Consider the following 27,164-nt stretch of genomic DNA (forward strand, 5'->3'; position numbering starts at 1 on the left):
TTGAGAACTGCTCTGTTTGACTTGGGGAAAAATATTTCACATTTTGGAGTTGTGCTCAACTCACAGATTTTGTCATAGTCATGCCTGGATTTGCAACAGAAACTTGAGGCTCACAAAGACAATTAATACAAATTGAAAGGGAAGGGAGTTCTGAATTATAGAGCAGATGAAAGTACATTGTTTGCAGAACTTCAATCAATAATGAATGTCACCTTTTGAAGTGCCAAAAAGTGAGCCAGAACATGATAGGCCCTGCTCAGTTCAATTATTCAGCACTTGTACACACGTTACAATGGCTGAAAGGAAATGACTGACAATTTGCTTCTCTAAGTAGCCCTGGACATATTGATTGCCACTGTCTAGGGAAGGAAAGAGTGGATTATACTGCAGTGGATTAGTATTTTCAGTGATATTGCTCAGAGGTGCAGAAGTTTTTATTCATCTTCAAAGAAAAAGTTTACTGCACAAACCCATTGTTATCCTTACAGACCTTCTTGAGTCTTGTCAAGCCTGTAAAGTTGAGCATGGAGTTATTCAGTGGGGAGCCTGGAAGATATGCACCTTCTCAGAGAGAGCATCTGACAGCGCCTGAGGGGAAGCACAGACTTTTTAAAATATTTTTATAACTGTGTAGTAGTCCGAATTTACCTCATTATTACGTTTTGAAGCTCTGCTGACAAATGCAGCCTCACTTTCAACAAGCTGTAGCTGAGGCTGTTGCATGAAGAACGCATACTGACACTAGAAAAGCTGCATTTACTTGAGAAAAGCAGGTGTGACTGCTAACAGCTTAAGAATATAGCTCATGAACACAAGAGAACATCTCAAACTTAGATGTCCTCTGGCACCACAGGGACTACAATTACAATACAATATTAGTGGCAGGATGGGCTAGCTGAGCATGTGGGTATATTTTATGGTTACACAGTGTTAAAATTAAGAGATAATCTGAAAGGGAAAGGTGAAGAAGGATTAGGCCAGCTGTTTTTATGTCGGTGAAGGAGAAGAACTGGTATAAGCACCAACGACCACATGAGCAACGTGCACACCAACTGTTCGAATTTGGATGCAAAGTTGTAAACAGTGTGCATATGTGGAAAGGTTAAATCCTCACTGACAAAGGCAGTGAATGGGCACTTGACAATGAATCTGCAGTCAGTTAATGGCAAACATCATACACCTGTGTGATCGGCCCAGAAGTGAAGCTTTTTGGACGAACCTTTTTTCAGTCGAAGCCCGATTAATTGAGCATGAGAATCCCCTTCCCTACAATGAATCTGAGGGAGAGGGAAAGAATAGTTGCAGGTGAAATACAGCACACTCTTTATTTGCTCACTGATAAGGACCTACTGCCTTTGTTGTTATTCTTTGCTTATAAATGTAATAATAGTACAGTATTTGTTGGTTCTTAATACTGAGGTGCAGGTGTGCTTGTGTACAGTATGTGTTTGTGCGTACTGTACCCATTCACTCTCGCCTGACTGTCAATTTCTATAGTCCTATTGAGAATCTCACATCGTTAGCTGCGATCCCTGCGGATCTCTTCTGTGCGTGTGTGTGTGTGTGTGTGTGTGCGCATGCCAAGTGGTAAGCTATTGATCATATGCCCTTGTTTTATGATATTATCTCTCCCTGTGGACTCATATCCAGCCAAGTGATTGCGTGTCTGTTTTTCCTAATGATAGTATTGTATATATTATTAAATGGAAAACACAGTTGTATTTGCAATCCACATGTTACCTGGGTGTGTGTTTGTGTGTGTGTAAATGGAGCTAGTGACCACTATAGTAGAAATTACATATGGCTGTGGCTCAGTGTGGGCTGCGCTGCATGTTCTTTGTGTGTGACTGATAGCTCTGCGAACAACACACTGTTTTGGGGGAAACTCTTTAAATTATTCACCAGCTCTAATTGGGTAGCTGAATGGGGACTGTACTGGGTTTCTTCCCTCTGGTATGTTCTATGAAGGATCCTTGGGCCGCATAGAAATGAGCCTTATATGTAACGTCAACAATCAAAGAGTCCTATTCTGTTGTGTTCTTTCAGGGAATGTTACAGAGAGGGACTGGATTTAATCGGACAACTCAAGACAGTTTTACGATTGCAGAGTTGGTTATGTGAGGGTTAAAAATACTGTGTAACTGTGTAAGAAGGTTTCCAGGCATTTCTGTATTATTGGAGTTTTCAGGAAAACTTAGGACTACAAATTGGAAACTAGTAATTACAGTAACTCTGTTGTGACATGAACATGGCAACATGGCAACTTGGCAACATGGCAAATAATCCGTTAATTCAACCATGAGGTTTTACAAAACAAATGCTGGTGGTTGGTGACCAAACATGTTCATCTTTCAATTTACCTCCCCAAACTTAGATTTAGTTTATTTAGTCATCTAAATATGCGAAAGGAGTTTTCTTTTAATGCATTTAGAAGGAAAAAAAAAGTTAAAATGTGCCGTACAGGCTGAAGTTGGATCTAAGGTCAGCACAGCGTCTCTGCAGCCTTCAGCTTTAACTGAGAGCACTTTTCTTTTTCTTGCAAACTCCAAGCAACAGCCAACTTTAGAAAATGAAAGCGAAAAGTAACCTTTTCATTCATTGTGTTGGGTGAATGAATGGTATGTGTGTCTTCATTACTTTTATGTCCTTGTCCTTGGGGGCATTGATAAGAGCTTAAGAGAAGTTGGCTGAAAATTGCAGTCTGGTGCTGAAATGTGTTGAAATCTTTGGAGAATTAGCTCACTGAAATGTTTGCAGACCTGAGTTGCACAGTAGAAGCTTTTGGAATATAATTTTTAGCATTTCCTTTGATGTGCTACCAGCTAGGTGGCATTTCCTAGTCAAGATAATTAGGTACAATAACACTTTCACTAATTGTCACACCAGAATCTTCAAATGTATTCTTAATGGTGCTTATTGTGATATAGTTAGCACTACAATTTAATGAAAGCTCAAGCAGCCTGCTTAAAGTGAAAATCCACATTACATCACAGAGGACCACAAACTGCAGGAGCATGTTTAACGTTCAAACATGTTACACTTCTGGTCTCACCCCTTCAACCCCCATGGTGCTCTCCAAGATCTATTAACAGCAAAACACTTACATGTTACGTGACTTATAAGTGTGTCTAGAGGTGTAACTGGCTTGAAGGTTAAAACCAACAGAAATCATTGCAGCAGTAGTTTTATGCTTTTTGTGATCAATAACTGTCTATATTAACTATCTAAAGTATTGATTCTGACAGTTGTCTGTTTAAATGTAGACATATAAAGGAGATTACATTGTAAACGTACCCTTTGAAACAGAACCAGAAGCTCATCCAGTTCATATAATTGGAAGATGATCCAATGGCCATGTGTTTTTGAGAAATAAGTCAAGAACTTTTCTCCAGAAGCTCCAACACAAGCTTTTTGTGTTTGTACTGACTCAGCAACAACCGACAGTTAAATATGGTACATGGATCTTGAGTATTAACACTTTAATATTGTTTATGTCTATTGTTTATCTCAATTCCATGCGCTGTAAATAGCAAAAGAATGGATGAGCATTTAGCAAAATTGACATTTCTCACAGTTGTGTGCAAAATAAGGACAACAAAGATGGGATTATAGGTGAAAGGAAGAGATGTGTGTGTCTATTTGAGTTGCTATCTACATCCTTTAAATTGCTTGGAGGAGTGACATACTGTAGTGAGCCGGTGACAAAGGCAGTATGGCACTTTCTCAATGTCTGTCACAGCACATGTTCATCACCACCCACCACACAGCAGTCTGTTCATGACTCTATCACTGACACACACTCACCTGCACACTGTGAGACAGAGTGGTGGAGAACAGATGCTTGTGGTGTATAAGAAAAAGTTCTATTTGTCAGTATTTATTAGTGTAACTGAAACAGTAGCGAAGTGGCATTGACTAAAAAAAGACTATAGATTTATACAGATGTAAACAGATGGGTGGCAGAGGAGAAACAAAGGACAAAAACACCACGTATTGATGTAATGCCATGTATTGATCTCACTGACTTCTGTTTACAACCAGTGGCTCTCTGTTGGTGTTTTCCTACAGACTGGTGGGGACTTTCTGTATGGTGCTTCAGAAGGTGGCTGAGGAGGGACACCTAGAGCTGACCGACACACTCATCGACGATAACAACACGTCAATAAAGGTAAAGCTAAACACTGCTCTCACGTTGGAGTGTCAGCAATCAACAGGGGCTACACCATGGGAAGGTTAATGTCTTTGGAGAGCCTGTTCATATCTCTGCAATATCTCTGGTTGGGAAAATGTTATGTTTTGCAGTTTGCCTCAATCAACCAATATACCAACTGTACAGATGTTAGCTGTAGCTAATTAGCTGAGTGTGTGTATGTGGAGTGTGGCTGTCCCTTTATAATTATCTGTTCAATTCAAAATTCACAATGAATAAAACCAGCAGGCCGTGTCTTATACTCCAGTGGGGAGGGTTTATATTCACTCTCTGTCTGCCTGTTTCCCCAACCTTATCAGTAGGCCTATAGGATATTGCTCTCTTAGCTAATGAGAAATTGAGAGCCTCGAGATAAGGGCACATTTTTTACTCAAGTTGAAACATTTTACAAAGTGTAAAGTAAAATGGGGTCAAAACACCATTTACATGAAGCCTCTTCAATCCCACTGAACCCATCAGGACAAACTTATGCTGTATAGGTAAAGAACTATGTTTAAAATTTGAGTAAAGATTCCAAAGTTTCAAAAAATGAAATTGGGTAAATGTGTATAAAATGATGCACAAGACATCTAGAATACTTTAATATGGGGCAGCCATAAAAAATGTGTGGTTTGGGGTTTAAATATTTAACTTGTATAGCTTCAGTGGCGAGCTGGGACGAGCTGATACCGAATATATTTACCATCAGACGGGTTTGAGCAAGGTGGTTTTTCCAACCTTAAAGCTACTTAAAGGGAAGATTAAAGGGAGGAACTAGTTTACAAAAGCTTAAATCAAATAGTTTGTCAGGTGTAAAATGATATGACTTATCTTACAGCTGTAGGATTGAAAGGAATCTTCAAGGAATCAGCTAAATGCATTCACAAGCAAATAGAGGAACATTAAATGGAAATCAATCTTCCAATGCACCTGCAGCGGTGGAATCAGGAGAAGTAACGGCTTTCATCTGGCCTATAAAGACACCGCCGTTTAATACCTGCACACCAACAAGGATCTGATGGAAATACAACAGTCTCTTAGCAACATCAGCACATTAGGACACTTGCCATTAATACAGATATTCTCTATTGATTGGAAATTGTGTTGGTTATTGAAAATGATTTTGCTGGTGAATACATAATTTGTATGTGAGTGAATATGTATGTGTAAATGAGAGCAGTACAATAGAGTGTGTGAGGGAGAACTTGACTGTATGAGGTTTTTAAAGCACCCCGGGGTGCAGAATTGTGTTAGTGGAGCTGGGAGTGCTGATGTGATGTTTCTGAGATGATGGCAAGCAGCATGGGAGTGCTTCAGGGCTCACACACACATGCACTCATACACTTGCGTACACTGACATACGTACAAGTGGCTTCTTGTGAACACACATCGAAGCACACACACAATTAAGAGAATTTCAGCACTGTACATCCCTGCAGGAAGAAACTGGAGAAATTAAATCCAACATCACCTTAGAGCAACAATTTTACCTACAACTGCACTGGTGTGGTTGCCATAGTGACAAATCTAACTCCTGGTGGACTACAGGGATGAGGAAGAGATAGCGACATAGAGAGAGATAGAGAGAATTTTCTCCTCATCTGTCTTTGTCAGTAGAATAAATTGGGCACGTAATAAAGATGAGGTCTTTGTCAGGAGGATAATATTTGTCCAAACACGAGTTCCCAGAAGACAAACTACAGTGTCACCATTGTTTCTGGTCTGGATTAAACTAACACTTACTGTCAATCTGAATTCCCCAGCGAGAAGGATGATTTATAGTCCTGTTAAAGTTTGTTGCCGGAGATCTTTTTCTGAACACAATTAAGTGGATTGCTAAGATTAAACTTTAAGGTGCTGTTCTGTTCACTGGACTCTTTCACTACAGGTTTGGATTGGTTTGTATGTCATATTATATGTGCGTCTAGTTTAGCAATTAAAAGCGAAAAGAAAAAAAATTACAACATGTTATACACGAACATAAATGCATAGATAAATATATATTTTACATAAACCCACAATAGAGAAGAACTATGTTTTTAATTGTGTAGCACTTCTTAAAATCACTGTTTTTACATAAAACAGATAATAATACCAGTAAAATAGTGATAACCGAACAAGACTAAAAGTCTACAGCCTGTGAGGCGGTTCTTAGGCACAGTGGTACTATGAGCTAAATGCTAACATCAGTGTGCTAACATGCTCACAATGACAATGCTAACATGCTTATGTTTAGCATGTATAATGTTTACCATGTTCACCATCTTAGATTAGCACAGAGTACAGCTGAGGGTAATGGGAATGCCATTAGTTTTGTAAGTATTGGACAAATTAAAATTTTGAGCAAATGATGGTGCAAGATGAAAAGTTAAGGTATCACCAAAGTAATTTCAATCTCTTCTGCAGGGAACATGAACGTGCCATTCATGACAAGCCATCCAATAGTTGTTGAGACATTTCACACAAAACCGCGAAGTCAGTTTTCATCCGATTCCTTCTCCTTTCAGACCAGCGTTACCATAGAGATCAAATACCAGTCCATGGATGGCGCAGTGGGAGTGTGGAGCGACGGGGAGTTCCTGGATGTTCCTGATGACCGTGACGGGATGTTTGCCTTTGAAACAGACAGCTTGCTGTCAGGACAAAGCCACGGGTCAGGGACGTCTCCTGGGCGATCCTTACAGGGATCCATACCGACCTTCAGGAAGTGAGTCAAACATGCACACTATCTATAAATCTCCATGTTAACTCAATTACATGATGTTACAGTGAATCATGCAGTTGATTTGCCACTGAAGATTAATCTGTTGACTCTCCACAACAGCAAACAAGATATGTTGTTGTAATTATGCACTCTAGTTTTTAAGAGATCATTAACAGTAACAGTACTACTGAGGCAAACATGGGTGAGAAAATAACTTGAATGCGTTGCAGGTGACAGATGGATCCAGGATTCACACACTGATGAGGCTTTATACTGTCCAGCTGATGCAACATCTGTCACTATTATGGAGGGGGACATGTAGGGATCCTGTGTTTAATGACAACAGGCAGACCCACCAAAGAATGTGGTGGCCAGATACTGATGCCCAAAAACCACAGCTAATCTATGATCCACTATCTGTTGTAATAGTTATCTCATGAGACAGATTTGAATTTGGCACATCAGAGGTGTACTCAAATTAAAAGATTACACCACCAATTTTACACATCAAAGTGTGTTTACAGGTGTTACAGGTACGACTGCTTATGTGAAAAAAGTTGTATAAAGCCTTTTGTGGCTCCAAAGGGGGCTGTGTGAAGTCTGATCAATTGCCTCAAGTGGCTACATAAGCCGCCACTAGCACCAACAAACACACCTGAAGCTCTGACTGAACTAGCAGTGGTTGAGTTGCATTGTGGGTAATGTAGGCCCAAGGTTTTGACAAGGTAGGAGAATGTGTGGAATAAAAAAGATGATATCTCTGGTGCTGCTGAAATCGATTGGGCAGAAAAGAACATGTGTTTGAGCCTAGTTGATATCAACATTGACATTGTCAGCTTCATGATTAACGTCGTCTTGTCTTTCAAAGAGGCAACGTTGGAGGAATTGAAAGAGACTTTTCTCTTGAAAATGACACAATGGGATTGTAAAATCGATTATTTTGACACTGTGGGGATGTGAACCTTGTCACTTGTCAACATCCAAATCAAAATGAAAACGGAAAGACATTGTGGGTTAAGATGTATCGTCTGTTCGACTGCATTGCGTATGGTAGTTCATAATAATAGAAATTAATATTAGAATAAAAGAAATCCCAGGCTGTACAAAGTTATATAGATTTAGTATGAAAAACTGCAAGGCCCTCTGCCTCTGTGGTTTGCTTGTCGTGTTTTTGCTGAATAGTATGTGAAATAATCTGTGGGAGGTATCGATTTCCACTGAGACTATCTGCACAGCCAGACCTCTAAGTCCATCATTATGCTGCATGTGGAATGGGCGTGTGAAAAATTGTAACCCCTAACGTGTGAGGCTGAATGCCATTTTCTGTTTTTGTTTGTTGACACTGAATGCCTGAGTTGCACTGTCTTAAAGCATAAAATTAAAAACTATTCAGGGTCTTCCGATGTGAGACTCGAGGCTGCCCGAGGAAAAGAAGAAAAGTTGACTAATCTAAGTTTTAGAGCATCCCACGGGTGTTATATAACAGATACAGTATTTGGATTTGGTCGACAAAGAAAAAAGAAGGTACTGCTGTGGAAAGATACTGTAAAAGGGTTCAATAAGAGTCGGGTGAGAGCAGTCTAAAATATATATTCAGCATACAGTATGTGAGAGTATTAATTATGCTGTATTGTAGCACATTCATTTACATTTCCCTCACCTTTCTTCAGGTGAACAAGCCCTCCGTCCTTGCTGCTTGATGAGGACACCTGTCATCTAGTTGCCGTGGTTGCAAAGAGCTGTCAGTCAGACTTTGTAAGGGCTGCTGTAGGGCTTTTGTCTGGGGAAAAAGAGTGAATGAGTTGCTGAAAAAAATACCAATAACTTCCTGCCCAGCCAACAAATCCACTTCTAATCTGCCTCACACCGGTGTTGGCCAGACTGATGGGCTTGTGGAAAAATTTTAATAGCCTTGTCTCTTCTCATCCAAACCCTGTATGTCCTGAACTAGCTGCTCACTTTATCTGGTTGAGAGGTTTTTCCTAAAGCTGTTTCGTTGTGGCCTGAATTCGGCCGTTGTTAATTGTTCTTACTGGTAATGAAGCGATAACGTGCAGGAGGTGATAACCGAGGTTGACTCTGAAGAGGAAGAGGAGGAGGAAGATAAAGAGGAGCAGAATGTCATAAACAGTTTCCCCCATCCTTCCTGTCACTCTTTGGTTTGTGGATTTTCATGCAGATGCACAGCAATGTCACCTCATCATCATTTTTCTTTAAGCCAAATACATTTCACAACATCATGGAGAGTTACGTGTCCCTCCCAGGCATTATGATGAACTTCTAAAGGACTATCATCAGCTGCCAGAAGTCTTTCTGAGACTTTCAACTTAAAACTTTCAACTAAAAAGTCTTTCTGAGACTTTCAACTTATAACCGGAGTTATATTGTATTTCTAAAACACTTGAGAGGCACGCAAACACAAACTCCTCTATTATAGATTATTCCTTTGCAGTGTCATAACGGCTCTGAGTTTATTCATGAATGCAGGATGGAAGAACAAACAGAAGAACTGTGTCTACATGGTACACAGAGCTCCTGCCTATTTCTGTTATATCACCTGCCGCCTAAAGGTCATGTGTGCTGCTTACAGGAGAGTTTGTGCTCATTGCAGTTTTCAGTGGGCATCCAATTTCATTATAACTGTACAGTATAACTGCAATAGAGTGTGGGTGGCTTGTTAAGGCATATTGGTTCCTTCTCATGCCCTTAATTGAGTGAAATTGCACCCGAAGTTAACCATCCCACCGCTACCACCTCTCATTTCTGCAGTCTCTGCCTCCCTCCACATTGTCTCTGGTCCTGCAGGATGATTTATGGCGGCCCCCATGAAGCATTTTGTGCTATCTACGGCTCCACAATGATCCGGCTTTTGCAGGGGTTTTGTTATTTCTAATAAATAAATCACCTCCTGCATGGTTTTACTGCCAGTGAAGCAGATCTGCTGAATAGTGCATGCAGAGGAGCTGCCAGACATGAAGAGAATGGATTTAAGGCTCCAATTGTCATTTGATCTGGGTACATCAAATACTGGAAAAAAACAACAAAACAATGAGATGAAATGAGGTTGCACATTGGTGTGTGATCAGACTTCAACACTGGTGCAAAGGACTAACAGGACAAGATTTTTTTTCTTGTAAAAACAATTCATAAATTAATCGGCTTCGCCCCACTGAAACACATTGCTCTAAATAGTCATTGTGTTTATTCAGACCATTTAAATATGCATGATTCATTTGCAGAACATCAAATCTGCTCTCAAAGGAGACAATTCAGCCTGAGCAAAGCTTCTGTTGAAAGGATAATTCACTGAAAAAGCGCTCATTTATTTATTATGATTTTTTTGCCAAGTGTGTGTAAATTAATGTGCCTTCAAAGACCGCTCCGGTGTCACATGTTGACGATGTATCATCACACGGCGCTGTGGTGCAGGTGTTGTGTGGTCTTTTCTCTCAGCGGGGCTGCTCACTGCAGCACTGACTCCCTGTGGAAACATTCATAACAACAGATACGTCAGCTAATACAGAAACATGCCAGTATTATAAAGTATTGATATATTAATCTTAAATATAGATTTTGTGCTTTACTATTATTTGGATGGTTGTTAAAGGCCCTACCCACACAGCTGAGTTGTTCAGTTATCATTCCTATTGGTCCATTGAATTCGTAACATCATTTCATTAATATTCGCTAAGCCCCACCCCTTAGTTACTGTTGCTACATCTGTCAAGCTTTCCGTTCCTGCATGGCACATATGCAGTTTACAATGATGACAGAAGCAGATTTAACTTTTGAAATCTCTCGTAATTTTTGAAAGAATCGTTCCTTAATTTCACACGGAGGGAGACAGAATTGGCAGTGATCGTTTATTTCGCCGTCTGAAATGAAAGTAGTTGCTGGCAGATTTTGTCATCTGTATCTAGCTAGCTAAGCTAAGGTCAGCTCCAGATGTTGGGTGAAAGCACTGTCTTCGATTGACTTTTTAATGTTTCCAGCTTACTCATTTTAGAACCTTGTAAAAGTCTTAAAAATGCACTTGATGGCTACATACACAATGTCGTGCTGAAAGACTGAAGCTAAAGCTACGTGTCCCAATCAAAAAGTCAGCATCTTCATAAGCTAATCATCCATGTACAATAGAAGACATGGAAATAACAGGCAAATACATTGTTCTTGTATTGTAGTGTAGATCTATAGTCCTAATATTATAAGTAGGAAAATGTAGACTGCAGACTGTTTTTTCCTTCTGACATTACTGAGTTTAGCTGCTTAGCTCATGTGTGTCTTTAACATTACAAGAGAAGAAGCTTTTAGGGTGAGGACTAACCAGATTTAATTATTGATGTCAAATAAGGAGCAGTCTCCTGACACATGTTGTAATATACATTTATTGTACACTGTTGTAAGCTGTCAGCTTTCAAATAAAGCCATTGTCGGCAAATCTTCAGATCAGTGAGTCGAGACATTGCTGACACGCTGAAATCACAGATGAGACTTTACAGAGTCCATTTCTGTTGAAGGCTTAGCGAAGTGGCATAAAAAATAGTTGTATCTATACAATCAAATAAAGATGTCAATCAATCCTTCGTGCTGGGTGGTAAATTATTTGAAGGATGTATTGGGTTTTTTTTCTCCTGCTTGTTTCCTTCTGCTGAGACAGAGACAGGAATGAAGCAATTGTCTTTTGAATTAAAGTCATTCCTTGTTTCTTGTGTAGCTGTTGTCTCTCGAGGGACTGCTCTGTGTTTGTCAGCTCTGCTGTGGTGTTTTGCTGTGGTTTGCAGTGGCTCTTATTATCTGCTTGTGTGATAGCACGGTGTGTAAATTTGAACACTCACAGCGAGTGTGTAAGAGCTCATCTCTCTTATTTTTCTGTTCCAAGCCCTGATGTGGGAGCAGACGATGACGACATGAAGACATGCCTCTTGGGGTAAATCCCAGTTTCTGCAGCACCTGTGTGTTAGACCCAGATAGGAGTTGGAAAATACTAGGATGTAGAGGAGCTGATCTTCTCATTAGAGATGATTATTTATAAGATTACATGAAAGGAAATGTCTTTGGAATCCCTCAGACGTCATCAGGGATCTCGAGAAAATAGGAACACTTTGTCTCTGAACCCTTCGATGCCGTCTGAATGAAAGTATGTTGCCCAGAGATTCTTTTTCCAGCCCAGTTGATGCAACAACAGAGTAAAAAATGCAAGAGTGCTATTTGGAGTGAATATTAAAATTTTAAAGTATTCATAGAAAAAACGGTTGTTTTGTAATGTAATCTCCTTCCTTCCTGCGGCATTTTCCTCACCGTCCTCCTTCTTTTCTTTTTTCTTGCTTCCTCAGTTTGCATTATGTTCCCTCACTCCCTCAATCATGCACACAAACACACTGTAAAATGTTGTGGGAGACACAAAATAGCAAATAAGCACACACAAAAAAAAGTTTTGTTTGCTGTATGTAGGCCATGAAGACTCAAAGCACTCTTTTTTTGGGGGGTGTGAGGGCATTAAACTTGCATAAGCTTCTAACTATGTGACACTAATGAGGGCAAAGTTATGAGCAAACACAGGCAAAGAATATCAATTAACTTTGCTGTAGGCAAATGAGGGAGCTACACAAAAACATTCGAGAAGAGATGTCAATGTCACAGCGATAAGTAACATTGATGTTTCATTTTATCTGTGTTTGTCATGTAAAAGGAGAGGACTTGCTACGGTGGAAAGTTGGAAAAACATGACTTGATGCTCTGAGCAACAGAGGAATCTGCCAGAGACAGAAAGCAGAGAGAGAGAGAGAGGGAGAGGACTGCAGAGCGTTCAATAAGGTTTCAGGACAGAGGGTTCTGGTTTAGTAAGAGTTTTCATCCCCCAACTGTGTTTATAGGTAGAGCCAATTCTTTTTCTGGCTGTCCAGAGGATCCTGGAAGCGCCGAAATATCTGCATCCAATCTATGTATGTAAGAGAGAGAGAGAGAACAGGTGCATGTGTGTGTAGGGTGTCTTGTTGAGCTCCATTCAGCAGAGCCCCCAGAGCAGAACGTACAATGTATGTCAATTAATTATTGATCGCTGGTGGGTTATTTTTTTATCCTCCCTTTATTCATTTATTTTCATCTGCATGGGAGTTTTTTTACAGTGAAAGTTGAACATGTGCAAATGGACAGAACACAAGCAAGTGAAGACAACATCCTAACCACTTTGACTGTATGTTGCATTTAGAAAGAAATGTTGGATATAAATAAAACACAAGGAACAATTTGACATTATTGAGCATATAATTCAAAGTAACTCTTCTGCATCTCACTATGTGTGTTTTATATTTTATAGATATATATATGTACAGTTTTATACACAGTTTTAACACCCAATTTTCTTAGAAAACCCTCCATTACTTGATTTCCTAGTACATCTCCGGACCTTTAATTTCCTGGCAACAGTCACACATCCGTCGTATAAACTTACATATCAGCAAAATGCATCTTCATTAAGTTTCCAACATCAACCTTCCAGCTAATATTTAAACTGCACATGAGTGTGGTCAGCATGTGTTATACTTAAGACTTATTAGCATTCTGCTGAGAGCTATAAGAGCTCTGACCCACAATATCTGAATGTGACGTTGCCATGTTGGTAACACTTTATATGAAGGTCATGTCTATAATGCATCATAAGCACATTCATAAGACATTATAATGCATTGATAGGGCTTCATAAAACTCTTTATAAATGTTTATAATCATACATGACAACTTATAGCAATGTTTATAAAGTATTATAAGTGATGGACATAATGTATTATAAGTATAGCATTCATAATACAAAAGCGTGATCCGCCATCTCTTAATCATCCCATCATGTAAATGGGGCTCAAAATATAAATCACCTCTAATAAATACAACAATATTTAGTCAAATGGGGAATGCCAGCTATCTACCAGTAAAGCAAAGATAGAAAATATAAATGTTGTTGGGGTGCTATGCAACCTGAAAGGAATACCTGCAGACATTACCCAGGGCTGAAAATTAGCCTTTTTATTGACGGTTAATATTCCATTTATTCTATTTTTTGGTCTCTCTACCAAAACCTGAGGGAAATATTAGTTTTTTCAGCTGCTAAATGCTCCACTATGTTCACCAGCTGGTCGCTAACTGTGTCTGTCTGCTGCTTGGTGCTGAGCAGCTATGCAGCTATGCAGCAAGCTAAACACACTTTAAAGGCTGAAGACAGGAGATTGCCATTAAAGTTTTTACTGGGAGCAATTGTGAAACTGTGAAATGATAGTCATCGGAAAAATACGAGTTAAAGTACGAAGATATTGTAAAAAGTAGAGTAACTGGATTCAACCCCTTGTTCATCTAATAAACATAAACACAGTCTACAAGAGCAAAAGTTCAACAAAAAAAATAGTAAAACACGTTGAGTTAGTTCAACAGTACGCTGAATGATACACTAATACATTTTTCACTTGTTAACGTGCCACTCCACGTAACTGCAAAGTAGATCATTTAGGCTATTTAGATGATGTGGCTACATGGGAGCAGTGGGGTATCCATCTTGGAATAATGAGCAAATAGTTGGAATAATGGAAGTTTTTCCCGTTCTTCCCACCCTGCTGACATTGTGTGTATGCTGCATTAGCAACACATTAGCCTCAGACAGCTAGTATAATAGCTTGATTAAACTGATTTTTAATATTTTAATTAAATATCTCAAGTTAATAAATGGGCGTCTCTACAGATAATTGTCCTTTTGGGAAGTAGATAACAAGTAACAACAAAATGGCGTATGTGTCAATGTCAGCCACATGGTAGGCGTTGCTACTAACCTCTTCTTTACACACACAGACGAGTCCATGTTGGACCATCTGCTTGCAGCAGGCTCAAAGCCAGTTCTCTTGAATTGACTGCAGTTTACACATCCTTCACCTGCTCCTTATATCACTGCTTGACACACACATTAAAGATGAATTCATAACTGTGAGGAAAATGTTTTATGCACAGTTTGAAACCCCTGTTTGACAGAGGAGATGGAAAGCAAGCAGCCAGGTACTGGCGAGTAACCTTGGGAATAATTCTGCTATAGTTAGATCATTCATCTTTGCTGTAATTTACGTCTGTAATAAAGCAGTTTATTCATGCTCTCATGTATTATTGATTCGAGCACAACCACCCCCAGACAAACAGTACAGTTAATTTTCAGCTTTACGCACATGTGTGCATACATTGGGCGAGTTATCTGCTTTTTAAAATGCAATAGCTGACTTTGCATACAATAGTGAGCTTTTTATCTCTGCATCTACAGTACAAAGCTTGAATGAGCTCCACGTCTCATTCAAGGTGTTTTTGTTTTTGTGTTTGGTTGATGTGCAGTGCTTAGATGTTACAGTTTACATGATAGTCCCTGACGCATTTATGGTCTTTATTTCAGATCAAAGGAAAAGAAGGAAAGAGAGAATAATAGGTATAACATCTTGAATTCTAAACTTCTCAACAAGCTGTCTTTTCTCTGTATTTTCTTTGACAAAGTTTGACATTTTGTGAGGTTTACTGCTTTAACTTTTAAAGTAAAGTGTAAATTTGCATATCTCCATTACTCTAATTGGAAACCCTACTTGTGAACTTTCTTTGCCTTCTTACTGACATCTTTGAAGGTTGCATTTTGTCGTGAAATCAGCATAGAGGGATGGCTTGTTAATAAAACTTCCAAGGTTCATCTCATTTTAAGTTCAGACACAGCCACCTACTGAAAGCATTTGTCTCTGATGTTTATTTATTCTTAACGCGGCACAGCAAAGGAAGGGAAAAGAAAGTGAAGGGAGTGAAAGACAAGTAAGTCAAATATTGTGTGGCTGCATTTGTCTATTTCTTAGAATGACTCTCTTCTCTGTTTTTTGGTTGAAAATCAGAGGTTCACTCCTTACTGCTGGCAGAGCTGCGGCAGATTACTGTCCTTACCTGCTATAACTTCACGGCCTTCTGCCTATGAAATCATGTTGGCTGTCATCATCACAATGTCCACAACATCGGCCATCTGTTCAAGGGCTTAAAACAACCTTTTTTTTTTTTTTTACGTTTTCCTGACGAGTAACCGGGACCTCTTGTGGCTAATCTCTCTCAGAAACAAAGGCAGAAGTAGCACGGCATTTTTAAAATGCCAAAAAGCTTTTAGGAAGGAAAGTTGGGTCTATAAAGTGACTGACTTCAACACAGATGGCTCCATTCGCATCCAGTCTCAGTCAACGTTTTCCTTTTCCTTTGGTTCCTGAGATAAAAGCAAGCAGTTATCTTAGAGTTAACACCTATTTTAGGATCAAGTTATGTTTATGTAAGGTAAGGTTAGGGTTAGTGTTGTACTTGATAATCCTTGAAGGAATGTGAAGTATAGTAGTACAAAATCAGATGTTTGCTTGTGTGTTGCTGCAGAGGAGTAAGCCGTGTACATGTACTCTTTCATATTAAAGGTATTTTTTCCCAGTGGATCTGATTTTAAGGGTGATTTTGGTCTCCTCCTGTCACACCGAGGAAATAATACACTTGTATTTGCATATTCCCAAATACTTCATAAAGATTTGCTTTTTTTTTTAATTAGCTGACCAAACATTGTCAGTGTCTTCTCTTCTTAGTGTTACATTAGACCAAGTTCATGTCAATGAATAGAGCCAACCCACTCCATCCTTCCCCTCTACCTCCACCTCTTTCTTTCTCCCTCCCCTCCTCTCTCTGCTGCATCATCCACTAATCTGTCCAACTGTTATCTGGCTGGCTGGTCTGGACTATCTACCATCTACCTGGCAGGTGAAGAATATGGAAATATAGTTCAAAATAGAAGGAAGCTTTGGGAGGAATCTTGTTGGGGCAGATTTATGGTGATCTGACCTCCTTGTGGAGTTGAGTAGGATCAGTGGTGTCTTTCATGTGGTATGTATGAAACCCATTCTTTCTTCTTTTTGGTATTTGAGACAAGAAGGTGGACTGGATCAATGGAACATCTGAATTTGCGATTAACCAGGGGTGCAACTCACAGCAATTTTCATTATCAATAAATTACATTTTCAGTTAGTTGATTTAATTTAGTCTATAAAATATTAGAAAATGTGGAAATATGCCCGTCACAAAGACCAAAGAGACTTTTTAAATTGCTTGTCAATATTCTGTGGCTTAATCAACTCATTGTTTCAATTAACAGACGTTACATTCGGGTATTTTCATTCTTAAAACCTTTTCATGGATGCACTGATAATCTAATAAACTTGCCCATCAGCTGGAAATGATCAAACTGTGCTTTATAGACATGACACAGTCTGAGCGTATCCTTGAGTGTGAATTGACTTGATTTGATTTGACTGGAAAAGCTTTTATTATGCCTTTATTTTGATAAGCGATGCCTTCATCTTTCTCACCTTTCCTGTTCACGTGGCACCAGGCGTTTTTAAATCGCTCTTGGCACTGAACCTATCAAATGTGAACTTTTCTTTAAAACCGTCCCGTTTTCCAAATTCCTTGAAATTAGGTTGAAGTTTGCCTCTAGAATAATGGGGGGGGGGGGGTTAAAGATCAAAGCAGAAACTCAGCTCAACTCTGAATGCTTGAGGAAACAAAAGGAAAGCCTTCCTATTCATTAATTTCCTGACATGTATCCATATCCGCAGCAAATTGGACGGTCACACTCATTTTTAATTATTAAGGCCCCTCATTTGTCGTCCCGCTGATGACATCACAAGCTCTTTGTTGTTGCGGCGATATATGATCCAGATAATATCAATGCGGAGACACTGGATACTCTTGTTTTGTGATTGAGGGTCTGGAGAATTGGTGGTGGGGACGGCGGAGGGGGAATTAAATCCACTGGAATTAAATGTCTAGCCGAGTTACAAAGATAGCCATGATATATGGACCTGATGGTGTTGGGTTGCATTTTGATGATGTCCACGAGTGGGCAGTGGGGTTTTCTGCTCAAGTCAAGTCCAGTACTTAGTGTTAATCAATTTCTCCTGTGAATCTACTGGTGAGTGAGTGAACTTAATGAGACAAATGTGAAACTGGTTGACTTGAGGATAGAGCAGCAGTGAATCAGACCCAAGTTCACTTTCATGATTCAAGTTCCCTCTCCTTTCTCCTCCACCAGAGCAGGGAAGGGAGTTTTCTCAGCCATGAAGCTCGGCAAGATCAAGAGCTCTAAAGACGATCACAAGAAAGGAGGTAAAAACACATGAGACACAAGACAATGCCTGTTTGACCCAAAATTGTCTTAACATTCTTAATATTTTTAGTTAGCTGGAGGGTAAATACAAGTTGAAGCCCATTTATCAAGTTGTTATTGATCATATACAAGTAAACAACAAGCAACAACAAAATTCCCTGTCCTACCCAGGGCCATAGACCATAGGCCATCCTCCCTGCCCAAGAAAATTGGTTTCATTGTTTGGATTTCCTGTTTTAAGTCTTTGTCAAACTGCTAGGAATATATATATATATATATATATATATATATATATATATATATATATATATACAGTAGAATATAAAAATGTACTGTTGCTGATTTACTTAATTTCAATATTCCAGACGAGCCGGCGATCCTGGACATGGAGGACCTGGACAGGAAGGCAATGCGTCTTGCTGGATCACTGGACCCAGACACCATCTCTCTGGCCTCTGTCACCGCTGTCACCACCAACGTCTCCAATAAGAGGTCTCATTTTGGTTCATACACTGAGACATGCACACACAGGGTAGAGAAATACACACAGCAGGTGAGCACGCAGCCTTAATGGCCTCAGTCTGTACTGTACATCTCAAACTACTGATGCCGCAGGATAAGTTCAAGCTGGTGGCACAGTAATACCATTTAATAGCATATATTTCTAAAAAATAAACATATTCAACCTGGGAATATGGAAAAATGAGAGCATTCACAATTTAAGATTCAACCTTAGAATTGAGTTTGTGCTCATGTGCCGACTCAGTGTTTTCAGTGTCGGAGCACAGGAGAATGTACTCTGTCAATCCACTGTAGAAAAATCACTGATTGTGTTGTATTTCTTCAGGTCAAAGCCAGATATCAAGATGGAACCGAGCTCTGGACGACCAGTTGATTATCAGGTGTGTGTGTGTGTGTGTGTGTGTGTGTGTGTGTGTGTGTGTGTGTGTGTGTATGTTTCCGTGCATGTGCATAAACACATTTCTGCCTGCATATACAAGTCAAGTGTGGGCATGTTAATCTCAGGTTTTTGCGTAAGAAATATAAAACAACTTGAAACAAATGTGGGTCAGGCACGCAATGGCCCCTTCCCTACGTCCTACACCCCTACTTCCGGCGCCCTTGCTCAGACTGTTTCTGTGGTAGGCGTCTCCAGCACCAGTAGGCGTCTCCAGGACCACATTTGGCCATGATGACACACACACAGACTCACAGAGTGAAAACAATACCAGCCACACGCTGTCGCTGCTGTAGTAATGAAAACTTGAGTACTCGCGGTCAGAACGTCAACATGACGGGCGTCACGGCTGGTGTGATCCCACCAGTATTTTATTTATATCCACACATAGGCATCGTTGTTTTCTTTATAGTCATGCTGTGACTACCACACTGAATTTATTCACCACAACACTGATGAAAACAAGAATAATTGTGGACACAGTGTAACTGTCCTCCAATGCTAGCCCGTGGCCTATTTTATTTAAAAACATGAATGCCGTTACACACCAGACTGAAATCTTGGTGTGAGTGTCGGTTGCAGACTCATCCTCTCTTTCTTTCTTTTTTTTGTTTCTCTCTGTTCTCTGAGTAATTAAACCAGTGGGATGTTGCTTGGATGTTGAAACCTTTATCTTGGATGTAGCTTGGTCCTTCAAATGCTACATCACTGTATCCTGGGGAGATGTGGAGTGAAATCACAGGCTGAAAAAGTATCTGGCAAAATCCCTCACTGCCTGGAATCAGGATCATTAGGGTTTATGAAAGATCGAGTTGTTTGTTTTGCCTTTGAATTGTCCTCAGGGTAATTACTGCATCGTTGCAGGATATATGATGATAGTATTGCTGCTGGTTACCTCACTGCTGGAGGAAAGTCAGGTTGTTTTAGCTTTCAGAGTCTGTAATGTCTCCCATCAGATCAGCATCACAGTGGTCGAGGCCCGGCAGCTGATAGGCCTCAACATGGATCCCGTGGTGTGTGTGGAGATCGGAGACGAAAAGAAGTACACGTCTATGAAGGAGTCCACCAACTGTCCATACTACAATGAGGTGAGACCTTGAAAGCTTTAAAAATACCTCCTGCAAGATGGCAATGGACACATTTAAACTAAATGTCAGCTTCACTTTGTCCCTCCTATTCTTCATGATAACAATTGTATTTCCAAGGCTGAGCCCATTTTTCAAACCAGTCATGCTTTTAAGTTGACATAAACTGCCTTACAGTAAATCACATTATGGCCAATATTAAGGTTCAGGTTAAGATTAGATTCAGAATAATGACACAGATTGGATTAGGCTGAACTATAAGAAGAACAGCTGTACTTACAGTGTATATGTTGTCAGTCCTTTACAATACTTCATCTAATGCTCTTTCTTAATAGCTGTTATGTTCCTGAACAGTAGGAAGTGTTGGCAGTGGTAAGGGTCACGCAGAGCTCAGCCTCTGGCTTGTGTCCTGCAGGGAGAGGAAGTGACATTTTGTCTGCTATCGATTCTTCCTGTTTGTCTGAAAATCCCCTGTGGACAGACAAACTGGAAAGCAGAGTGATCAAGGTAACTGTCCCTCAGGCTTCCTCTCCTGGTATCCAGACCCTCCAGTTTGTTCACAGTTCAGTGCTGTTTCAGTTGGCTTCACAGTTCTCAGGAATAATCATCTGAAATTGGCTGTAAAGGGAAACTACAATCATCTCTGGTAACTGATAATATTGCAAAAACAACATCATCATGAGAAATGTAACATCAGCCCATTTCACGTGTTCCTATTTGGGTTTTAGGACAAGAAGTGACTGACATACTTACAATATAGGGTATTACGATTATATGGTGTAAGTATAAATATTCTACAAAAGCACTCATGAGTCGCCTTAGTTTTTCATTTACTATACATATTCAACGGGCACAGGCCCAGCGGCCAAAAGATTCAGTGGGGGCCCCATAGCCATAGCTTCTGTTTAAAGTGACTGTTGTTAACATTTATTATTGGAAAGAAAGTCAAAGAGCTCAATCAAAAGTAGGAATTTCCTGAGTTTTTTTTCCTTTATAGATATTGAGTATCTTCCAATACACAGTTTGATCTAATGTTTATTTTCTCCTGCATAATTAATTTGCAGGATAGCAGAATTGCTCTGCACAGGTTTTCTTTGATGATTTTATATAACATTTTGTGTATGACACTAATATATACCGGATAATATTTGTAGAGAGAAGCGTCCGTGTGGAGCAGATGCTGTGGCAGGAAGCTTTAGGAAAGATTTAGACAACCTCTCCATCTCCAGCATGAACAACATACTTAAATTTAGGATCTGTTTTCAACCAGCAGCACAAATTTAGAGTTATGAATAACCTGCAAAATACCACATAAAAAAATGCAGAACAATTGTGAGTGATGCAGGAGGGAGGGCTTGGCTGCTCTATAATCTGTCCATGGTTGAGATATCACCTGCAGTAAAGTCCGTGATCTACAGTTCTGTAGAGTCCGGCTGTCCTTACTGTGTGAGTGCCCCGTGTTACTCCTTGTTTCCAGTGTCAACAAACACAACAAATACAAAGTGATCTCATGAGACAAATCTGAGTTATTGTGGTGTCTGTGTAACCTGCATAGACCCTGCCTGTAGCAGAATTGCACATAAGCTGCAGTATAGCTGCACCAATATACTTGAAGACACTTGCAGCAAAGGTATGGCACATACTTGATGTATGTAGAGCTTCAAATCAGCCATTTCTTTTCAAGCCACTTGAAAAGTGCCTCTAAAGAACTGAAAGCTTGAGGAGCTGTGATGTAGCAACAATATCAGCTGATCGCCTGCGAGGCTGACCTGGTAATCAAAAGATCACCATCGCATTTCTGTTGATTGCCTCAGTTCCTTTGGCGAATTCTGCTTTGATATCTCTCGAACTGAATGAAAACATTTTAATGGGCAAACGTTGTCTCTACTCTCTGCAGTATTTCGTCTTTGACTTCCACGTCCCTCCTGATGTCATGTTTGACAAGATCATCAAGCTCTCAGTAAGTAATCTGTACCCCAAAAACTACTCACTGCAGTGCAGCCAAACCTTTTTAACCTCTTTGGTACATGTTTTGGTAGATGAACTGTGAACAATACATTATAAAAAAAATGTCATACTTACGCTTTAGGATAGATTTTAGAGCACTTTGCTGCCTAATTGTATATGTTTATGAGTAAAAACTGAAGGTTTTGAAGATGATATAACTCCTTAATACTTAATGGTGCAGAGAAGAGTAGATATCACTGCTTCTTGGTATGTATAGATAAGTGTGAAGACATAAAAAGATATTGCTGGTTATTGCATTAATTAGGTTAATTAATGACCTGAGAGAGTAACTGGTTATCTTTAATGTAAAATGGTGAAGACATCGTTAAACATTAAGTCCATAGCCGTCCATTTCCCCATAACACTCACACTTTTGAATTATTTATTGCCTTTTCCAGTTCAATAGTGAGTTTGCTCTTTGTTTTAATATTTCATTTTCAATTCTGTCTATGTAGGTTATTCACTCTAAAAACCTTCTTCGGAGTGGGACCTTGGTGGGAACCTTCAAGATGGATGTTGGGACTGTTTACTCTCAGCCTGGTAAACTACAAGCTGTAGCTCCAATATTAATCTAATAACTGATCACAACATGCACACATACTCCTAAATGCATCTTGTATAAGTCTATTTCAAACTTTTGGGATCAAATATTAGTGTGCAATGTCTATTTGAAAATTGAAATCCTTTTTGTCTTTTGTGTATTGTGATGTGAGAAAGGATTTAATAAAGGCTGTTGACTAATTGATTGACATCCATCCCAGAACATCAGTTTTACCACAAGTGGGCCATCCTGTCTGATCCTGATGACATAACAGCGGGGTGTAAAGGATATATAAAGTGCGACATCGCTGTGGTCGGAAAGGGCGACAACATCAAGACCCCACACAAGGCCAACGAGACTGATGAAGACGACATAGAGGGGTAATAAGTTGTCACAGATGTGCCGGTTTCAGACTGAATTGCTTTTGGAGATCACTGTGGTCAACTAAAACTCCCATTTTACTAATGGAAAGTGGTGTAACAAATGTAAAGGTCTATGTGCAAATTATTCCATATAACAGAGTGACTGTTTAGTTTTTGTCAGAGTGTTTAGTTTTAGTCATTGTCTTGCTTTCAAAGACTAATTTCTTTCTAGTATCTTGAAATATTTGAGATTAGAATATTACATTCTTGATAAGGTATACCCAGTATCTTTAGAAAGCTTTCTCCACAAGCTGTACTTTCTTTCATGTAATAACTCCAGAATGAGTCTCTGAATGAGTTTCTGTGTTGCTGTTGGCTTCCAGGAACCTCCTGCTCCCAGAGGGCATCCCTGCAGAGAGGCAGTGGGCAAGGTTTTATGTGAAGATCTACCGCGCGGAGGGACTTCCTAAAATGAACACCAGCATCATGGCTAATGTGAAGAAGGCCTTCATAGGAGAGAACAGAGACCTGGTGGACCCCTACGTTCAAGTGCAGTTTGGGGGGCAGAAAGTAACTCCCTCCACATCCTCCAATCCTGTTATTCTTCTGTTTCTAGCTAGTTTCTAGTTGTTCCCCTAGAATACACTGTGGGTTTGATAAAGGTACTCAAATAATTTAACTAATAACTTTATGTATTGTTATACAGGAGCATTATGCATTGTATATTTTGACTAAAAACAGTTAAGATTCTTTTCCTGTTTTAAATATTTTATGGCCATTAGGTACCCAACGTTTTAGAATAACTACCTTTATTTAAGTATTTTTATTGGATTTTCTCAATATTAAACCATTTTCACACATACAAACATTAACACGAGCCTACATCCATCCCATACACCAATACCCTATTAAATCAAGGAGAAATAAAAGAGAAGACAGAAAAGAGAGGAAAGGGAGAAAAGGTTGCTAGATCCAATAAAACTTGCTGGTTGAGTCTTAAGTGGTAAGTGTTTGAGCTCGAGGTGTGCCATAACATCCTCCAGCCAACGTTTATGAGATGGTGATTCAGGACTCTGAGGAGAAAACTTCAAGCTCGTAGTGCAGAGAAAGCCATGGCTACTTCCTGTCCCCAATCTTTAAGTGCAGTTTACGACCCCGAATACGTTCGTCAGAAAGTTAAGATTAATAATTGTGCCGCATGCATTTGAGAGGGTTTTAAAAACGCTCATCCAAGTATCGTGCAGCTGTGGACAGGAGGTCCAAAACACTGTATGTGGCTGTGGGTGCCTGGAAGACACCTACATCTTAAAGGATAGGTTTACAAACGTTTTTCCAATTTGCTGTTGGTCAGATGGAGCCTATGAAGTAGAATAGCTCCTTTAAAGTTAACATTATTAAAACAACAGTATCAAGGTCAGTGTCAGCCACCTAACTGTCCACAACAAATGTATTTCTACTTTGTACCTTTGACTTCAGTGTTACTCCTTCATGTGTCTCCAGGGGAAGACTTCAGTCCAGAAGAGCAGTTATGAACCAATCTGGAACGAGCAGGTCATCTTCACCGAGCTGTTCCCTCCTCTCTGCAAACGCATGAAGGTCCAGATACGAGACTCGGATAAAGTCAATGACGTTGCCATAGGAACCCACTTTATTGACCTACGCAAGATATCAAATGATGGTGACAAAGGCAGGTCAAAACACACACACACACACACACACACACACACAGTTTGTCTTATTAGCATTGGTTAGCTGTCAGGCATGTTAATTAGCCAGTCTTAACTAGTTAATATTTTACTGCATGTAGTAATTAGCTCTGCTGCAGTAGATATGAATCGAACCGAGTGACCCACATGACCCTTTGCTAATGGCTGTATCAAATTGACTTGCAGTCAATATATGCAGTAGCATAGTTCCACAGATGGTGTGGATAAAGATATGGACTCTAAACCCAAATAAGGACTGTGAAAACTGTCATAGGTGTATATGTTAATGATTTGGTTGCTGTCTGGCTTTTTGTTTGTTTGTTCTTTGACTTTTTGGATGGATGTAGAAACCAAGAAGTGTTCTTGTAGATTACCACGTCATCTCCTTCTCCAGGGTTCCTGCCCACACTGGGTCCAGCTTGGGCCAACATGTACGGTTCCACCCGTCAGTACACTCTTATGGATGAGCACCAGGACCTGAATGAGGGTCTTGGAGAAGGCGTGTCCTTCAGAGCCCGTCTCCTGCTCTCCATCGCTGTGGAGATCCTGGACACCACTTCCCCTGAGATCATGAGCTCCACTGAGGTGCAGGTGGAGACGGTCTCCAACATCTCAGAGGTGAGAAGACCTCGCTGTAGACACAGCTACGTGGTTTTTGGATCATTTTTTGGGGGGTGAATTTGTTTTATGTGATGGAAAAACTCATAACTCATCATACTCAATCATTTACATAAAATGTCCCTCCAGCTTCATCACTGAAAACAAAATGATCCTGTCCTGTGATCCATGAGAACAACCTGCTGTTTGACCTCTCCTGACCTGACCCACAATAAACAATGACGCTACAATCCTCTGTTGTATTGGCACATGTGTAGTTAACTGCTCATCAGGGAAATCAGAAACATTAGACGCTTTGCTTCGGGACAAGTTTGCCAGCTATTCGCTTTCTTGGCTATTATGGTGTCCCCAGGGAACCGCAGTAATTCTTACCAGCATGAGTCTGTGCCAGTTGTCAAGTACTTTGCCTTGAAGGAGACACAGATTACTAATTTAAGGATATGATACTAGTCAAAGAAATGCTGTAAATGGGCTAATTTATCTCCCCTCTAAATATTGAACTTGAGATTGGTTTTACTCATCATTTGTCATCTATAACACAAAGTAAAATGCTTTTGGATTATTCACAGGAAAAAGCATTTGTCATGCAAATTTCTGAGAATAGGAAAAGATGCCAATAACTGACTTTGTATTTCAAATCAGGAAGATTGCGAGCTGGCAGTGGTCTGCATATAGCAGTCAAATTTGAGCCAAGAATCAGTGTCACGATCAAAGACGTTTCCATTATTAACTTTAGAGATTGACTTTAGCTACTACAGTTTAATGGTCATGCATCACATTCATTTTTCAGACCAGACTCAATAGGATCTTCCCATTGATTGTAGCTATTTGTGACATCTTTTCAGGGTTTTTCTGTCTATTGGAGATGGAGAAAATCTGGGCATGAATGGACAATTATTTTCTTCTCTGGCACCCTTGTTTGGTTTTGTCTTGTTTTCTTTTTTTGTTATTTGTATATACTTCTTTTGAAAGTTGAAAGTTGATCAATGCCTCGTATGGAGCATTTGTGCCACATTTGGGACAGTATACTGTTGTGTCATTCAAATTGAGTCCGGCAGCCATTTGTACTAGATTTAGCTCGCTTTTGGCCAAGCTGTATTGGCTACGTGGAAGGCATACTTACATATGTAATGTATAAATTGTATAAATGAAGCGTGGCTCAGTAATTCAGAGAGGAGGCAGGTGTATTACAGAAAAGAGCACCTGCACTAATTCTTCCACAGACTCTACAATAAAATGTTTTACTTTGTTGCCCTCCTCACTCTATCAGAGCGCCACTGGGAAAATAGATGAGTTCTTCCTCTTTGGCTCCTTCCTGGAGGCCACCATGATTGACAGGAAGATTGGCGACAAAGCGATAAGTTTTGAAATCACGATAGGTAAATAAACCTCTTCTTCATCTTCTTAGCATTGACCTGCTCTCCACGAGTTTACAATATAACAGAGAAATGTGACAGCGTACATAAAAATCAATAGATACCGTGACCAAGTATACCTCCATAGCAACGTGGAATGTTCTGCCCACTAACAGGTAACTATGGCAACCAGATAGATGGTGTAAGCAAGCCTTCATCGGCAAAGAAGAAGAAGAAAGACGGGGAGAATGAAGAAGAGGAGAGCGAGCTCATCCAGAACTCCAGTGAGGACGAGGCGGACGAGGACGGGGACCTCGTCTCGGTCTCCACCACTCCTCTAATGAAGCCTGTCATCACCGACAGGTCGGGGGTCAAGGGTCACAGGGACAAGGTCAAGGGTCGTTAGAAAGCAATATCTGATATAATGCTGATTTAGTTTCAGTATAATAAA

The 27,164-nt window shown here is 39.9% G+C and overlaps 1 protein-coding gene across 1 annotated transcript in view; it reads left to right on the plus strand.

Annotated features, from left to right (window-relative positions):
* The window catches only part of otofa (otoferlin a), a 67,542-nt gene that overhangs the window by 22,963 nt on the left and 17,415 nt on the right, over positions 1-27,164 (plus strand). Inside the window, exons 4-17 of the mRNA XM_070925686.1 lie at positions 4,069-4,168; positions 6,697-6,896; positions 18,007-18,080; positions 18,447-18,573; positions 18,929-18,983; positions 19,996-20,127; positions 22,022-22,084; positions 22,587-22,671; positions 22,893-23,052; positions 23,418-23,604; positions 24,535-24,721; positions 25,135-25,358; positions 26,629-26,737; positions 26,890-27,076. Of these exons, the coding sequence (XP_070781787.1) occupies positions 4,069-4,168; positions 6,697-6,896; positions 18,007-18,080; positions 18,447-18,573; positions 18,929-18,983; positions 19,996-20,127; positions 22,022-22,084; positions 22,587-22,671; positions 22,893-23,052; positions 23,418-23,604; positions 24,535-24,721; positions 25,135-25,358; positions 26,629-26,737; positions 26,890-27,076 (1,890 nt within the window). The remainder of the gene's footprint in view (positions 1-4,068; positions 4,169-6,696; positions 6,897-18,006; positions 18,081-18,446; positions 18,574-18,928; positions 18,984-19,995; positions 20,128-22,021; positions 22,085-22,586; positions 22,672-22,892; positions 23,053-23,417; positions 23,605-24,534; positions 24,722-25,134; positions 25,359-26,628; positions 26,738-26,889; positions 27,077-27,164) is intronic.

Source organism: Enoplosus armatus, chromosome 19, assembly GCF_043641665.1.
Source record: "Enoplosus armatus isolate fEnoArm2 chromosome 19, fEnoArm2.hap1, whole genome shotgun sequence".
In the NCBI taxonomy this organism is placed as follows: domain Eukaryota; kingdom Metazoa; phylum Chordata; class Actinopteri; order Centrarchiformes; family Enoplosidae; genus Enoplosus; species Enoplosus armatus.